Genomic DNA, 17,941 nt, shown 5'->3' on the forward strand with positions numbered 1-17,941 from the left:
GTGTACTATCATAAACTGTGTATCGCCATTTTCGACATCCAGAAAGTCTATAAATTTCGAAAACTGGTGGAATTTGAAAGATAGACTGTGTACCAAAACTGGGATAGACAATACAACAAGACTAGTGCCATTATAAAAATAAACCGTGTCCCAACACTAGTGACATAATGGAAATAGACTGTTCATAAGATGTAGCCATCTCCTAAGCAGCTTCTTTGAAAGAAATTTTTAAAAAACTGTGATAGTTTCACTAATTGTAGGATAGCCACTTGTACATGATCTTAAAACTCGTTTGCAAAGTTATCAACGAAACACTTTCATGGAACGTTTTGAGATTGATAAAGCAAAGTGTGTAAGCAAAAATGAGTAGTAGTTAATAAAACTATGAAGTTAGCAGCATTTGTAGAAAAACTTTGCACAATGTTCTAAAAGAACTAAATTTTGCTAAAGATAATTAAGCATTATTCAAATCATTGTAAAAAATTGAGTTGCGTTTGATAGCTCATCCAAACTTTTTTAGCAGATTTGCATTTTAATCACACTGTCTAAACTCACAGAAGTTATTATTTAATTCTAATAGTAGCAATAGTAGCTTTTTGACAAATGATAGCTAATAGCAGAATATTTTGAAAACTTGCCATAAAACCAAACCTAAGATATGCGATACTTTCAGAGAGCAAAGGAGAATAAGACAGAGAGAAGAAGGAAGAGGAGTATTAGTGCCGTTAGAAAAACATGCAAGTTACATCCAGCTGTCAAGCCATTGAATATCAAGCTGATGCACCAAATAACACTGACACATCAGAACAACAACCTATCGGTAGTTGCATACTCTTCCTAAAAAGCTATTATTACCGAGAAGACAACTTCTTTACACCAACTAAAAGTATTTTTTCGTTAGTGACCAAAATCCTAAAGTCAGTACGAGTGTTCTGTAAAGAACCCGTTGACACTTATTTTCAAAAACAAGCAATTTGCGTTTTCACCGGAAATGCCATGGTTAACAATTGTCTTTTGATTGTTAAAATTTGTAACTAGTCTAATTGCTTATTCTTAACGCATTCCACAGATTTTGTAAATATGATGCGACCAAGAGGAGGATTTACATCCTATGTCGGATATGGTGTATTAACATTAATTTTAATGTATGTATTGTTTCTCTATAATGCCACAAAGAATGGACTAAGTTCGTGCCACGAAACTGGACAGAAGCTTAAAGACGACAAACAAGAACTGTTATCTCATCTTTCAGGTGTTTTATTATTACTATTTATGTTAGTTTGAAAGTTGTAGTTTGTAGTTATTGAAGGACACATGAAAATAACTACCATGCTTAATTTAAAAGTTGGTCTGTTTCGTATTGTCTGCTGGTGTAATCGGCTTTGCGTTGCAGCGCTAGTACCTATACATGGAACGATGACATGAAACGATGCCAACAGGTAAAACAATGTATCATTGAATAAATTAAATGGCTAAATGAAAAAAAATAATTGTCTAGTATATTTGCGAGGACTTCGACTAGGTTAACATAGGGGAGAATGGGGCACATTGCAACGTTGAAACACTCAACTTTCTTGCTTGTTTACATCATTTTAAATTCTTACCTCACTAATTAAAGAACTTTCTAGGCTATTTTATGAGATATCTTGATTGCATGAAATGAAAAGAACAGCAATTTTGGTTAGCCATGATTTTGTAAAATTTATTGGTAATTTTTTGCCTTTTTATTTTTATATCCAAATTTAGAGAATTGCATATCTTCTTAATACATTATTCCGTGTTAATAAAAGTTAGTAGAAGCAGATTTAGACATGTTCTTTTCACAATGCACCCACCAACTTCATGATATTACATCAACTTGAGTTAGGATGAACATTTTGGTTAATCAGTGCCAAGTAGGGCACGTTGAAACACAAAAAGTATGGGGCAAGTCGCAACACGTTTTAATGACTGTAAACGCAACACGTTTTAGTGATAATGAGAATAGAGGGGCAAGTTGCAAAATATCACAGCTAGCCCCTCTATTTTTATAGAGGGAACAGCTTGAGTAGCATTAAAACTGCTGTTTAATACAAATCATGATGACGTAGCTAAAAGTTAATTCTCATGATGAACTCCTGAATTTCTGGACAATATTGATATCATGACTGCAAATACTAATATATAGAAAGAAGAGTTTCATCTTTATATCAGCACTAGCTAGCTGTACTACCCAGTGTTGCCCGGGTAATAAAAGGTCTTTGGACAGAAAATTGATTTGTATTTAACATATTACAACATTTGCCATTCTAACTTTCAAACTACATAGCATGAGAAGAATGTTTTGTGCAGGGCAAATAATTTAAAAAAACAACTACAAAAGGGTTCAAGTGTAAAAGCCTGTTTTGCTAGGATTACAATAAAAGATGATTTGATAATGATACAATTAATACGAACTGAAAAAATACAAGTAAAAACCGTGAATATGGTGAATTAATAATAATAATTCTTGCATAGAAGTGTGTGTATAAAAAAGATTACTGTTCCACCAGAAGCGATCCATCAAAACTTTGAATAAGATGATACTTGCCTATCCAAGAGAAGACTTTTTCATTTTATTAGTTGTGAGATACCTCGAAGAAAATTTTAGCCATGTCTGCTGCAGGTATACAAAAACAAACAACATAGGGCTGACATAAGAAATTAGGATAACAATAAAAATTATTCAAACTGAATATGTAATTAAAGGCTGAGACTAGAGCTTAATGCAAAAATTGAAGAGCGCACACCAGCCAGTATTCAATCACCTTCTAACTTTATAAGAATGGCGTTACATGCATCAGCATTAATGGAGGCAATTTTTTGTCAGCAGGAGTAATTTGTTTAGTATGTCAAGTCAGCAGTTGCTTAAAATCTACAGCTGTTAAATCATATTTAACAGCACATTCAGCACAAGTGAATATTCAAGCTTGCGCGGAATCTAGTAAACGAAAACTCACTAGCTTATATTACCAATCTAAGTCTTGAAAGAACCTTCTAAGTAAGTTCCAAATAAGTACCTAGTATAAGCACTGATGTAAAACGGACTGTGACTCGGATGTAAAATATAAGCAGATACAAATTATTATTAGTTTTACATAAAATGAGAACTGTTATGGCAGCTCGCATGACAATTTTCACTTGCCTTGCTAGCAATAAACTTCTTAAGGTTATGTTGGCACTGACTTTAGAATTAAAACAGTGTTCTAATTTTGACCTTGCAAGTTTTTATAAACTTTTTAAACTTTTGTAAAATTTCTACTTTTCATCTTTGACCTTGAAGTTGCAATAAATTGTGAAGAAAATTTGAGCATCACTAATCAGTCATTCGTATTTATGCTTTGAAATAAAAACTAACTGCAGCATGTTTAGAGCATGTGTAATTACCAATGACGGGAGCGCCTTCAGACGCTAAGTATAACCTTTAACATAGAGCACACTTTTCACATTTATTTGAATAGTTTTTATGTTTGTGTTGCATGAGGATTAGAAGCCACAGCTCATGTCCAAATATGCATCCAAACAAAAAGTTAAAGATTTTCTACTATTTTAATGAACTGGATTTAATTGATATATTTTTAGTACAGTTTCTAATTGTTTTTAAGCCACATACATGTGATTGATAACACTACGAACCATGATTACTTTGGGATACAGTGGCTTTGGTAAATGGAAGCTCTTTTTGACAAGCTGTCAAAAAATCACAAAGCAGCTCTGAGAAATCAAACGAGAGCAGCTCTGTTCTCATTGGATTGTTGTGAATTTTTTTATAACATTGAGTCCATTTAATGCTTTTTATGAATTGTTATTTTCTTATTCTTGTTATTACGTTTTTATCATTTTGTCGTATTAGCTTTTTATTTTTTGCATTTTAGATCGTTAAGATTGAAAACATTCTTTACCTGTCTGTTACAATTCTAACATTCTTTACCGGTCTGTTACAATAAAATTTACGTCAGCATGACAACTTTTACTAGTTTCTTCTAAAGTCTCTTTTTTGCAAAATTAAATTTAGTTTTTTCTGTATTTAGTGTCTCAGGAGTATACCAAACGGATGAAGGTTACAGTGTCTGAACTGAAAGATGCCCAAGAAAGATGTCACAGTAAGTAGCACTTGTTAAGACATGGCAACAGTTTCGTCGCCTCTTATGCGTACTTTCGGATGCCCTATACATATCTTGGAAGGGTTTGCATGACAAAATAGGAACAAAATATCTGTCGTGTAATGAGGTAAGCGATACGGATTCGTTTAATTCTACAAACTTGCAGTTATCCTCCACACATCATTTTTAGTGACGTGACTCCCACAGTAATTAGCCTATCGATGAACCGCCGATGAATCCAAGACAGCCGCTTGAGCATATACCGAATTTTTTCTTTTGCAAGGCAAACGCTCGGTAATCTGGTGTCCACCTGTCGAACCTGACCTGATTACCATAATGTACACAATCAAGGTAAAAGCAATTGTAATTCCTCCTAAAATTCTGAGTGTTACGCAATTGGTACCCAACCGGCTCACATTCACCTCTATCACGTACCCCTTATGCATACGGTATCCGAAAGCGCCCTATATCTCCTTTTCAATGTATATCTTTGTCTAATTGGTTTGTTTCAAGAGACATTGTAGATAAGCTCTGCCTTGCTAGATTATACATATGCAGTATCATTTCTCCAATGGTTGAAAGCTTACCAATTGGTAGTGAAATGTGCTGCTAAAGCTGCAGCTGGTGTGCAGTAGCGAATGCAAACCTTTTCATGTATTTGAAACAGACTGTAAAGATGTTGGAGCTATGGTGCCGAATACTTCGGTGAAACTGGTGATGACAGAATGATAGCCACATTGCATTTATCGTGACCTAATATCTAATACCATTTCTTTTTACTCGCATATCTCAATGAGAAGTGCAGGAGCTCTCTAGCTCCACCTCTAGCTCAACTGGTTGTTGTGTCATTTCTGGTCAACTAGATGAATTAATGGATGTCTCATTCAGCTGCATAGTTTTTTAAAACAAAATCTGTAACGCTCATATTTTGATATAACTCAGTTTTGAAGGTAGCTTTTTACACACATGTCCTCGAACTTTCACATGTAATGCCTTTTCCTGTCAGTTTAACTAGCAGATGCTCTTGACAATGCTGCCTGCTCCAGACAAGGTTGACTGATCAGACAATGCTGCCTGGTCTAAATGCTGCTCACAGTAGCCATTTTTAGCACGCTGCCAGAGTCCAGCAGTTGTCATCTCTGACCATGACTCAAAGTACAACACCAGTTGATATTTTACATGAAATAGTTTATCATCTGATGAATCAGTAAGAAGTTTATAATGTAGATCACTGACAATACATGAAAACAGCTGTAGCCAGTACAGCTAAGTACATGACTTACTGCTACCACGCTCTTCTTTTACTGCAATTAATTAATTTTGGTTTGAAAAGTGTTTTATTGACACTTTTGATTTTGTACTTTTTACTGCTCAATTAGCAGATGTTTTAACTTTGAATAGTCCACATCACGTTTAAGAAGAGAAGTTGTTTAATTATAGATATCAGAACATAAACTACAATAAATGGAAACATTTTATGTAGCCTTAGCACCTTAGCGCCTACGGAGTATAAGTAACCCAATCTGAAATATAACGTTTCACATTAGAAATTTATTTGCAAATTCTAGTTTGTGATTCTAGTCACCTTGCATGGGCCAACTCTTCACTGTCTTTGATCATGATTTGGATGGCGGCTACTACTGGCCAACTCTTTACTGTCTTTGATCATATTTGGGATGGCTGCTGCTACTGGCCAACTCTACTTTTTTTATCATGTTTGGAATGGCTGCTACTACTGGCCAACTTTTCACTGTTTTTGATCATGTTTGGAATGGCTGATGCTGGAAGGTATCTTTTGATTTTTATTACCAACCTTTGCATATTTTAGATGAGAGAAGAGACGCGCGTACAGAATTGGTAAGTACATACTATTCATAGCAATTCTATTACCAATCTTTTCTATCAAATTTATTTTGATTCTGTTCTGATTTTAAATATATGCAAACCAAGCAGCTGTAAAGTTATGTTTATGAATGATTATATAGGCTAAATTCTGAATATTTCATCTTTTTAGCGGTTGAAGATAACAATCTGTACAGCTATGATGATGACAAATACATTTTATTTCCTTATTCCAAGTTATACAAATGCGCATAATTTTACAGCTGTTTGGTTTAAATATTTGAAATTTGTTCAAAAGAAGGATTAATTATATAATTTATAGCTGTTGATTAAATTCAAAATGAGTAGCAATGTTGTAAATCAGAATTTTGGTTTTCCAACAAAGGGGTCCAGTTTATTTGGCACACTACTGTATGTCACTTGCGTGTAGTAAACTGTATCACCAAAGAACTGTGAATTATTCTCATTTGTTCAGCAATCAAGCCAATTATAGCTAATTCTCGCACCTACAATGGCCTTTTTTATTGCGGGTACTCAGCCTTTGAAACAGCATGTTACCTTCAGCAAATTCATGTTTATTTATTGTTTATTGTACTGTAGAATATTTGTTGTTTTTACTCTATTGCTTCTAAAAACATTGGAAAGTTCATAATTTGATGAAGCTGATTGACACCATAGTGTTGTAAGATCACAGTCAGGTTTTTATCTTTGACCTATTTTTAGGAAACTTGCCACAAACAGACCTCTGATCTAAAAGGCTCCTTGAGTGATAAAGAGGTAAGTTTGTTTTTGGATATTTCTCTAACCCTTGGTCGGCATTGACAGCAAAGAAGTTTGACAAAGCATCTATTTCATGTTTTGAAATGACTTTAGCATACCCTCAAAGCACGTGTTGAGACATGCCAATGACCGAATCAGTGGAGCACAAGTTAGGAGCTGCCACTAATCATACCATCTCAGAAGAAAACTTATTAGAGCACTATAGATTTATTCGAGCTCTTCATGCTATTTTTATTCATAATTAGATGAATGCCCGGCATCGCACGAGTAATAAAACAACAGCTTATGAAGAGTAGCAGGTAATTTCGTTGTCATTAGTCAAGTTTCTTTACGCCATGAATTCGAGTAACTTCAGCTAGTCTAAATCTACTAAATATCAAGAGCCATGCTTATACTTGAGCTTATAATTGTTATGTGTCATGATCTCTGTTGCAATAATGATCTTCAAGCATGCAGTAACCAATAGTATTTTCCTGAGCGCTGATGAAGTGGGTATACAGTTATTCCATAGTATGGCAAGGACAGCCATGTGGTTAGCTCTCCCATTTGCGGAACTGGTGGTTCCGAGTTCAATTCCAGTGAGAAACATTTTGTTTGTGTTTAGATTTCAACTAGCTGTGCTAGCCGGTGTTGCCCGAGTATTAAAAATCAGCTTACAAGCAATGAGAAGTAATGAGGGTCGCCTGACACTCGCTATTAGCCTGGCAGATTGCCAATGGAAAATTTTAGTGAGCGAACTAATGACAATCACTTACGCAATCACCCTGCATGGTACGCAAAGCCGTTGGGTATGTGCTCTTGTATAGCGACTTTTATCGCCAAGCTAATAACTCAATCTCTGTGGCCTATTGGATAGGGTGTTGCACTGGTGAATGGTAGGGTCCGAGATCAAATTTTCTCCGCTACACATTCTTTATCCCAAGATTTTAATAGCTATAGCCGGAATGCAGACAGACATATGGCATACAGACATAAAACATACTTTGAGAAATCTATATATATATAGATTACTATAACTGAAAACACGAGCAACAGAGAGACAGCAAACAAACACTGAAATATATATATATATATATAGATTTAGTTCGTTCACTATGCATGACCAAGAGAAAGAACCTAAGGAATATTGGCCTTTAAAGTCAAATGAGAATTATAGCTCTATACACTCTATTAATGGGTTTCCATGCTTCGAATGGATTTGGAGTTACTGAATCCTAGAAATGGTAAAATCCGAAGAGATGCCATTTCGCTTCGCTGAATTAGTGCAAATGAATTCGCAGTGACACTACTATTCTTCATCACAGAATTGCTCACTGCGGATGGATTCGCATCGATAATACTAATAAGAACTCTCCCCATCGCTGGTAAAAAATCCAGTGCATTTCATCACACCACCATGTGGCTATATTCAACTACTATCGCCAACGATGGGTTGCTCATACACTGATGATGAAATAATTACCTTTTTATTTATTTTATCACCTAATTCATTAAATAACTGAACCTACCGATTAACCAGATTCCCACCGCGCTGGTGCCGATCTCTTCTTAGGCGTAACTCATCTATTATAGCAAATGTTTTTACTAAATGCAAATGTTGTTCATGCAGCCTTCGAAGTAATAACTGTATAGCAAGTAGTAAGTTCTGTTACTGTTTTGTAATATAAGCAACAAGGAAAATTAAAAAAAATTCTAATCAGGTATTCTGGCTGAGTGAGTACAACATGTGTACGAAGCGTGAAATGAAAAGTGACCGTGACCCGAAAGCGAGTCTACATTAACAAATTCTGTTTTGAGGAGTACATCGCTAGTCTTGGAGACATCAATAAAGTGCAACTCCAAATCGTTGAAACAGTATGGTGCGAATTCGTCAGCAGAGATCAACTTCGAATCCATTCGAAGCATGGAAACTCAGTAATTATGGCTCTCTTGAAATTCAAAAGAACTTCGTGTCATGTATGCTTTTCCCCAATTGGTTGCTTAGCTAGGGGGCCTCGAGTTGGTGCAGCCTTGAACACTTCCTGTAACCATCCCAAAGTCATCTTTTCTAAACAAACTGCAAGACATGGAAGTGTATCAGTCTTTCGTTTAAATATCATTTGAGATAAGCTTTTTGGGTTTCTTAATACTACCAGTGATAGTTGTTTTCTCAGATGGTGTGTGTCGACTTGTTTTGTTCCGAATTCGACATATTCTATGAGATTATTTGCTGTTTCAATAAATTCATATTTGGTAGTTGTCTGGCCTTTGATGTTTCTTGAACTATAGAAACATGTTTTACCTTTTCTAGCGGGCTTTGCTCAAACAATATACAATCCTAAATCACTTTTTTGTTTAAATTGTTTATGTTTAGGTTTAGTGTGCATATGAGATTATGTATGAGAAGGGTTTTGTGTTGTTACCAGGGCTGAAGTGTCTCAGGGACTTTTAGTTAAATGAAATATCATTTTCGTTTGCTCTCAACAGTGGTTGCATGTCTCTGCAGCCAGTAGGCTTGAAGACACGCAGCTCAGAAACACCTTACCAGTGACATAGAATCGCAGAGTGCAACAGAGATTTCATCACACAGTTTTTGCTTATGAAGAACAAGTAAAAGCAACCCTTGAAATGTTGAAGGATTGCAGATGTCTGTTCAGTTTTGTAAATGCGTGGATGCATTCTAAAAAAATACTTCTCAATTATATACGTTGTAGACTGAGTATTCCAATTTGGAGGTGGATGTACGCAACTTGCGAACTGAGCTACGTGAAAAGACAGAAGACTGTCAACGCGTTCAGCAAAAATCTTACCAGGAGTACGCAACTCTTCAGAAAGAAAAAGAGCAAATAGAAAATAGCTTTAATGGTAAGTTGGTGGCCTACTGGTCAGGTCATCCTGGTGGTTATGCTTTTATTTCTTACTTTTCCGGTAGGTGCACTTGGTTTGGCATTACATTTGTTATAAGTAGAGAGTTCATCGTTGTGGGATTAAAGGGTAAAAACTGGTCATTTTTTATGTCCGTTGCAGCTGACCTCGCAAAGAAGGTTGCAGAGATTCAAACGCTGCAGGAAGAGTTGGCAAATTTGAAGCAACAGGCTGCAGCTCCAAACCACGAGGTGAATCCTGGTCAAGGAGGACAGGCAGCATTTCTTGGTCAAGGTGGACAGGCAGCACTTCCTGTTCAAGGAGGGCAGGCAGCACTTCCTGGTCAAGGAGGGCAGGCAGTATTTCCTGGTCAAGGTGGACAGGCAGTACTTCCTGGTCAAGGACAGGCAGCACTTCCTGGTCAAGGAGGACAGGCAGCACTTCCTGGTCAAGGAGGACAGGCAGCACTTCCTGGTCAAGGAGGACAGGCTGCACTTTCTGGTCAAGGAGGACAGGCAGCACTTTCTGGTCAAGGAGGACAGGCAGCACTTCCTGGTCAAGGAGGGCAAGTCAACAATGGTCAGCAAAATATCTTGGACAATGCCCTGCCTCTGAATACTGACAAGAGTTTGAAGAACAACAATCTTCCATTTGCGAACGTCGATTTTGCTCAAGGTATCATGGCAGACAACCATGCTAATCAAAATTTTGAACAAAAGGGTGGTGCTGCTCAGACAAATGCTGCTGCACTGGGCAATAACCGACCAGCCGCTGTTGGGGACCTTAAACAGGGTGATGCTGCCGATGAGCAGCCGATGGCTGACTCTCACAAAACTTTAGGCGATGCTGGTAGGGTGGTCGCTTTTAATTCGCCGACAAAAGCTGGCCTGTTAGGAAACATTGTGAGGCGAGCTGCCGATAGACAGGAGCCAGAAGAAGCAGGCCAAAGCTTGAACAATGATCCTGCTGTGGTGCTGGATAAAGTGCTAGAATCCGACGCGCAAGAAATAGTGCATGTGCCAGGTTGGTCACCTTCACTCGCACATCATTTCTATGAGTCACCTCTTAGCGTAGCCCTTTGTGTAGTTGTCTGTAGCAAGTATTTATGTTGGCTAGTTTCAATTATAGATCGGTATGGCGGAGTTAAAAAGGGTAAGAATCTTTGCCTCTTCCGCACGGCTCTCTTAACATCATGCAATCAGTTGGTGTGGAGTATAGATGCTATCTACTAGCTCTAGGGCCTCCCTGGGACTAGTCTATAATCATACATTGTAGTCGCTAGGGCTTCTTCGTTTGACAGTCGTGTGAAGGTGTGTGCACGTGTGTTCATGTGTAGGCGTGTCACACGCTAAGATATCTTGAGCTTGTGCTACATTTCGTTACTTAGGAACTTGGGTTGGGAGAAATAACTGTTGACACATTTTGCTATGGTTAAGGTGGTTTGGTAGCGAAATAGTCCACATGTTTTGTGTGATACATTGCTGGACAGAGGGCTATACTTAATCAAGAGTAATTTTTTTCTTGAAGCAAATTGTAATGGTTTGTCATGCAGGTCCTTGACAAATATTTCCCTTATAGCCACATAGCTGGCTATCGTCTTTGCTAACTAAAATAGTTCCACGCTATCATGAGAAACCTATTGCTACTTCATCATTTGTTTTTATTCAAGGCTTTTGTAAAACAATATACGATAGATTTAATGTTTATTACGGAAGTTATGTTTCCTCAAATCAATTGGTGGGTGCGTTTTTATACAATCTTAACTTTTAACAGTGTATTACTAATAAGCCTTGGTCTATGATGAGCCCCAGTTTATTGTTATGAGTAATATTGTATCGCCGTTTAATATGGCTCAAGAGTATACAAACTTATTACTACATAAATTTTTGTTTTTATTAAACTTTCAAATATTACAAAATGGCAATGCAGAATATTTGATAAGCAGCTGTTCTAGGAATATGAAAACAGCCAACTATTTTTATTTTTTAATATATATATATGCTTTATGAGGTATTGCTTACGTAGCGATAAAAGTGCAGTCATCAACATTTACACAGCTCATAGCTTGAAAGGGCAAACTGAGGGAGACAACTCCATAATTTATTTGGCATGAACATTCATAAAAAAGTTATTCCTGTATAAGGTTATTAAAATTCTGCGCTTCTGGAATAACAAAATTTATGTATTTTGCACATGGTTACATTTTACACATCTTTGCTCTTTGAAAGCGAGGAACAAGTGCTTGTGTGCCGCCTTACTTTGTAAGCATCCGTGTGAAGAGAAAGGGGGAGGTAGACATTGTGACATGCCATCAATTAGAAGTATTTGTGTATGTTCTTCCATAGTTGTTTCCCCCTTCTCTCATAAGAACTATCTAAAAAGAATTATTGATCTATCATGATAGAAATACTGAATTTTTTCTTTCATTAAATGTTTTCTTACCTGAACTCTATGCACCAGTTGCTATCAAGCAAATGGCAAGCCAATTTGTCTTTTGTGCATCTGTTAGATGTTGAAATGGCGGACGGGGCGCTCAGGGCAGACACTCGCATCTCAGGTTGGTGTTTGTCCCGCTTGTGTGTTCCATAAACCATGAATTTATGCCTTGGTTAACCCCCACGCAGCGTGTGTCCTATGTGTTACTGCTTCAGGCTGCACTCTCCACAGGATGTGTGTATTTTATTATTTTATCTGCCAGGTTGGCCTGCTGCTAGTAGTAACTGTGAGAATTTTTATTCCTAGCCTGCGATTGGCTGCTTTGGAGTTTCTATGTCTCTATGTATAAAAAAATTCTCTAACATAGCGTGTGCGGGCCTTGACCTCAACCTTTTAACTTCCTGTCGCGGTTTCTTGGTTCTTGCTACATCTTGTTCAAGTGTTTGCACGTCTCCTTACTTGACTGAGGTATGTTACTATCTTCTGTTTTGTGCTCCTATTCGCTACTCATTTGTCTCTATCACTTCAGGCGGACTACTAGCCAAGGACACCAATGTAGTGCAGAAACCACTTGGAATTATGGGTAAGTCATGCACATCTCTCTACGCAGTTAAGGGAAAAGGTCCAGATTTGATACATTTTATATGCTCTCGTATAGCTTGCATTATGTTAACACATAATTAAGGTACGGCCACACTTACCGATTTTTTCATTGATTCTGACCGAAATCACGAAATGAATGAAAAACACAGAATTATTTGGCCGAAATTTACCGAATTGTCAAAGCTGTGCATGCACACCGAAATCGTTGATGAAATGCTTTTAACTGGCTAAACAAATTATTAGCAAGCACGATTCTAGCAGCTTGTAATTTATATAGTCCAAGAAACGTATTGCGACACACAATAAAAGTACCAGCGCCATTCAACATTGTACATATGATGCAACTGCCTAGATTGCGCTATTGTTGATTCTTTATCGTTCGGACACCATGGCTACAAATCGTTTCTTTTTTAATAATAACGATTTCTTTTTTAGCAGCAAAAGTTCCATTGTAGAAAGAGTTGATTGCTCTAAAGATGGCAAGTCAGTTGCATCGTATTTACGATGGCATATCGCTTTAGTATTTTTCTTGCGTGTCGCGTTATGTGTTCGGACTATATAAATTGAAAAAGCTGCTAGAATCATGCTCGCTAACAATTTGTTCAGCCAATTAAAAGCGTTTCATCGACGATTTCGGTGTGCTTGCACAGCTTTGACAATTCTGTGAATTTTGGCCGAATAATTCTGTGTTTTTTGTTTATTTCATGATTTCAGTCAAAACCAATGAAAAAATCGTTACGTGTGGCCGTACCATTAGTTTTACAAATCGCATGCATGGATTCTTTTCTTTAAAGATAACAAATAGTTTAACTGGTTAGCCAATTAAACTGGTTTTCTATCAATTGAACTGTTTCCTACTACATGCATGCATATTTGCTAATAACAATGAGCGGTGTCAAAAAAATCAACGCAAATGTGCAATCTTGACCAACCCTTTATGGTTGGAGGTATACAAATTACAGATCATGGGTGCACGGTTATGCACGGTACATTGTATGAATCTGAGAAACTGTGCAAGTCATAAAGCTCATATCTTTGGCAGCAAGAATGAACTCTATCAAACTTTACGCAGTTAGAATTATGCTCATTCTCACTAATAATGTTTCACTCTCCGGCATCACTTGTGACATCACACGCTGGCATCACTTGTGACATCACACGCGGCATCACTTGTGACATCACACGCTGGCATCATTTGTGGCATCACACGCTGGCATCACTTGTGACATCACTCGTGGTATCACTCGTGGTATCACTTGTGACATCACATGCTGGGATCACTTCTGACTTCACACTCTGGCATCACTTGTTACATCACACGCTGGCATCACTTGTGACATCACACGCTGGCATCACTTGTGACATCACACGCTGGCATCACTTGTGACATCACACGCTGGCATCACTTGTGACATCACACGCTGGCATCACCTGTGACATCACTCGAGGCCTCACTTGTGGCATCACATGCTGCGGATGTATTGCTGCTGTAGTGATTATCACAGTATCTTATTGCCTTCTAGGAGTAGATACTTGCAAAATCATGCATGATTATAAAACTGCTAGCTGCATTTTATCACTTCCTACTGTTGATTTTATAATATCTTTTACTGAAGTACTCCATTGACTAAATTTATTAGCAAACAGCAGAGAACTCTTTATGCACTCTGTTGGACATTACAAGATAAGATGGTGTAAATGCATGTTTACTCTGGTGGTGCACTGCTAATGCGCTACAATTACTACTAATGATGGTGTTTAGTTGACCTGCTTCACTGATCACTTTGTGTCCCTATCGAGTGGTGTCTGTTGTTTTCTACAGGAGATGATCTAGGGGATAATTCCAAACAGGAAGACCTCGACCAGGTACTGCAACTTTTCCTTATTTGGAATTAGCAAACATGCTCTTAAGCGACTGTTTGGAATGAATGCTAGAATGGATGGCTGTTTGTTTTTAACTTCTTATCAACAATAATGTAAGAAAATGAATAGCCATAATGTATGTTCGGATATCTAAGCGATGGAGTTAACATACTTCATTAAATTGAGTAAGAATGAACCAGTTGCGCTGTAGTCTGTGTAATATTGCAGCACTCTGTCAATCGGGGTAATCTATTTACTGCGGCAAAAGGTGTCATACCTAAATCTAAGGTTACGCCACTAGCACAGGGTCGGTCCCTGTCCCCTGAAACTGGTAAGGTAGAGGGTCAGCAAGCTATATCGAAGCCTTCAGTGTCAAGGTCGAGAAATAAAAGTGCGCATTCACCAAACAATGCAATGGAAGAGAAAAGTCGAGATGCTGATATACCCAACAATGCTGCTCCACGTCCACCTGCTGCTGAAACGGTCAAGTTTTTCAAGGCTCCAGCGGAAAATAGAAACCTTAGTCGTGATAAGGTTAATGTAGATGATGATGACAATGCTGCGCAAGGTGATAGAAATGTGGCGGCTGAAGAAGATTCTCCCAGAAAAGGTTTGCTGTACGAGTCCGCCGATAAGGTGGATATACTGAAGGGCAGATGAAGGATTCGTTTTCTAGGTAAAAGTGAAGAAGCTGGCAAGCTATTAATTGTGGAAGCGGGACCCAAGCAATGTTTCCCATTATCGTCATAAATGTCAGCTACTGCCACTTCATGCTCTAACTATAGCATTCCCCATACCATACTGGTACATGTACTAGGTTCCTTTTGCTTGTACAATGTGTCACGGTTGATGGATAACCTCAATATCCATGATGGCTCATGGAGGTTGAGTTGTCACAATGGTTCATCCCATGAACTAGTATAAGGTTACATTTGACTTATTGCTTCCCCGATACTAACATAAGACTCCAGCCAGTTGTCCGTCTGGTGCTGTACACACTAACAGCTGTGTTCATGTATGCACTAGATATCTAGGTTGTTTTTCCGTAGCAAATCCCGAGTTTCATGAACACTCATCTGATGTTTTTATTAACTTGCTATGTTCATGACCCAGGAGAAATGAGAAAAATGGTGAAGGTTGGTGCTTGCTATAGATGTGCTTACCATGGTGTTACATAATTTAGGGACCATTTTAATGGTGGTCTCTGTGATGGCAATTCTGTTGGGTAAAAATAATAATCTAATTTCAGTGGTTAAAGATTGCAACCAGCAAAGATGCTTTTCATGGTTACATTAAATAAAAGCATTTGATCTAGCCCTAACACTGTTATGGCCCATGGCATGCATTACAAATAAGCGCGACTTTCTTTGCCGACAGCAAATGTAGATGCCATGAATGTTCTAAATTTTCTAGTCATCAACGCTTTCAGCCCATCTCTTTAATTGTTTTTTTTTATATTGGGAAATGTCTTCCCTTTTGAATTCAATGCTTTTAGGGACAAAAGGTAAGCTGTTCTAATCTATTTTATGAGGTTCCAGATCACCTTTTGTGGTACTCACATATGGCTAAATTCAATAACAAAAAACAATAAATTCTGTTCCACACTAAAATTATGCCAAGCTGTTCTAATGAGAAAATCTTAGGTTTATCATTAGATGAGCAGTTGTTCAAGGAGTTATTGCGTTTTTGTAGCCACACTAAATCAACCAACCTATTGAAATCACAACAGTTGTTTAAAGTTGGTTTGTATTGAAGTAAACTTGTGTGACATTGTGAATATTTTTTATTCGTAGCTGATTAGAAAGAGGATGTTTTCAGTAGTACATCGACGGCAAATATTAGAATGCCAGTTGTTCTTTATCGGTACTGAATGTTTTGAAAAGTTATTATTTTCTGTGAGTTTTTAACTCGTCAATAGCAATGGGGTTGGGCAATGCTTACTCGTATTAGATTGGAAATTAAAAATATACGCATTAGCCTTTAAACAATTATATACAAACATGACTGACAATAGATATCTGCCAATACCAAGCTACCTGTCAAGATTCCTGTATAGTATTTGTTTTGGCTGTTTGGGCGTTTTCCTGATTGTCAAACAGGTCATTAGCTGCAAGCATATAATCATACTGGCATCTAAAAGAATTGTGAGTGTAGTTACCTATGATAGTTTGATTAGATTTGTTAGTGTAGCTCTGTCTTCTAAGGCAGGCGGTCAGATCGAGGCAAACACGATATTGTATGAGTGAGATTAGGATTAGAAGATTAGACTTTTACGAGTTACGAATTTGACACAGCGGAAAATGACACTTTTTTTACTAAGGGTCTATGAAAAAGTAGCAGTTTAAACAATCTTGTGCAACAATGTCAGATCAGATCTAACGATATGTTTTAAATCAGTTTCGATTTATAACAATCAAAACGTATACATAGTTTCTTTTGTAACGTGATTATGTAACAGCTAAGACAAATTCTTGATAGCTTTATAAAAAAATTTTGATAGCCTAGTACATGTCACTAGCTGTGAGTGATTGTTAGCGTTCATGTGAACATTTTCATTTGCTTGTAGGACATGTAGAAAGACAGGAAATCAAGTATTTGCTATCTCTGCTCCTTCTAGAACATTTGTTCTGGAACTTTATCTATGTCTGGCGTCGGTCGGTAGTCTGCTCCACACAAATCCTTTTCTTATCAGTCATCTTATTATTGATGCAATTTTTAGCTATTTCATCGCTTAAAATATTGTACAGTTTTCTTTTTGTTATAAATGTGATGTGTGTTAGAGACAGCTATATTGGCCATGGTAAGTCATTTTGTTAAACACTGCCATTTGATTAAAATGTGCTACATTGTCATTTGGCTAAGTTGTAACATCTCCCTAGTACAATGATGATCTCTACTATTATTACACTTATAAACTAAGTGTATGGATGACAACTGTCATTGCATATTGCATATCTCTTTGGCTATTACATATATTATAATACCAATGGCGTGTAACGTATCCCATTGTTGTAAAATGTGATCAAAGGATAATATAAATAAATAAAATTTAAGCAATGAGTGGTATCATACATCAAACCATTGACATTGTGTAACATCAATCATAAATACCTACAGAACCTCTGTGTTAACAGCTGAGGACAGGCAAATTCTAATAGTAAAACGGGAAACTCTATATATGTCATCCATGGTTAAAATATGACTATGGGAGGAGTTAGTAGAATCTAGAAGACAAGCTAAACAGAGGCATATAGCGAGGCAGAGCGGTTAAAACTGGACAAGCTGTTAGTTGGTGCTGACATAAATTAAAGCTTGGAACATGTTCGACATTATCAATCCCGCTCACACCCATTCAACAGTGATTTCTAACAGACAAAATACTTTGAATAATTTGGACAATGGTTAGAATTTTGCTAAAGATTACCAATTTTAAACAACGAAAGGCATCTGTC

The 17,941-nt window shown here is 37.3% G+C and overlaps 1 protein-coding gene across 7 annotated transcripts; it reads left to right on the forward strand.

Moving 5' to 3' along the window:
• The first annotated feature begins 991 nt into the window (after window positions 1-991).
• On the forward strand, window positions 992-17,549 carry LOC137403657 (uncharacterized). 7 transcript variants are annotated; one of them, XM_068089639.1, is made up of 12 exons: window positions 992-1,252; window positions 4,050-4,121; window positions 5,950-5,978; window positions 6,687-6,740; window positions 9,437-9,587; window positions 9,750-10,610; window positions 10,716-10,739; window positions 12,097-12,144; window positions 12,553-12,606; window positions 14,449-14,492; window positions 14,718-15,165; window positions 17,056-17,549. In XM_068089639.1, exons 1-11 carry the CDS (start codon window positions 1,081-1,083, stop codon window positions 15,147-15,149), a joined length of 1,941 nt encoding a protein of 646 aa, XP_067945740.1. In that variant the 5' UTR covers window positions 992-1,080; the 3' UTR covers window positions 15,150-15,165; window positions 17,056-17,549. The 7 variants fall into 7 exon arrangements, with proteins under 7 accessions (XP_067945740.1, XP_067945744.1, XP_067945742.1 ...); XM_068089643.1 differs by lacking the exon at window positions 14,718-15,165; XM_068089641.1 differs by lacking the exon at window positions 12,097-12,144.
• Window positions 17,550-17,941: the final 392 nt, after the last annotated feature.

This window comes from Watersipora subatra, chromosome 9, assembly GCF_963576615.1.
Source record: "Watersipora subatra chromosome 9, tzWatSuba1.1, whole genome shotgun sequence".
Taxonomy (NCBI): Eukaryota; Metazoa; Bryozoa; class Gymnolaemata; order Cheilostomatida; family Watersiporidae; genus Watersipora; species Watersipora subatra.

Excerpts from the sequence above, each read along its gene's own strand:
- LOC137403657 (XM_068089639.1), top strand. The coding sequence starts at position 1,081 with ATGATGCGACCAAGAGGAGGATTTACATCCTATGTCGGATATGGTGTA. Across the intron at positions 4,122-5,949 it reads TGCCCAAGAAAGATGTCACA|ATGAGAGAAGAGACGCGCGT; the intron begins GTAAGTAGCACT and ends TGCATATTTTAG. Across the intron at positions 10,611-10,715 it reads AGAAATAGTGCATGTGCCAG|ATCGGTATGGCGGAGTTAAA; the intron begins GTTGGTCACCTT and ends TTTCAATTATAG.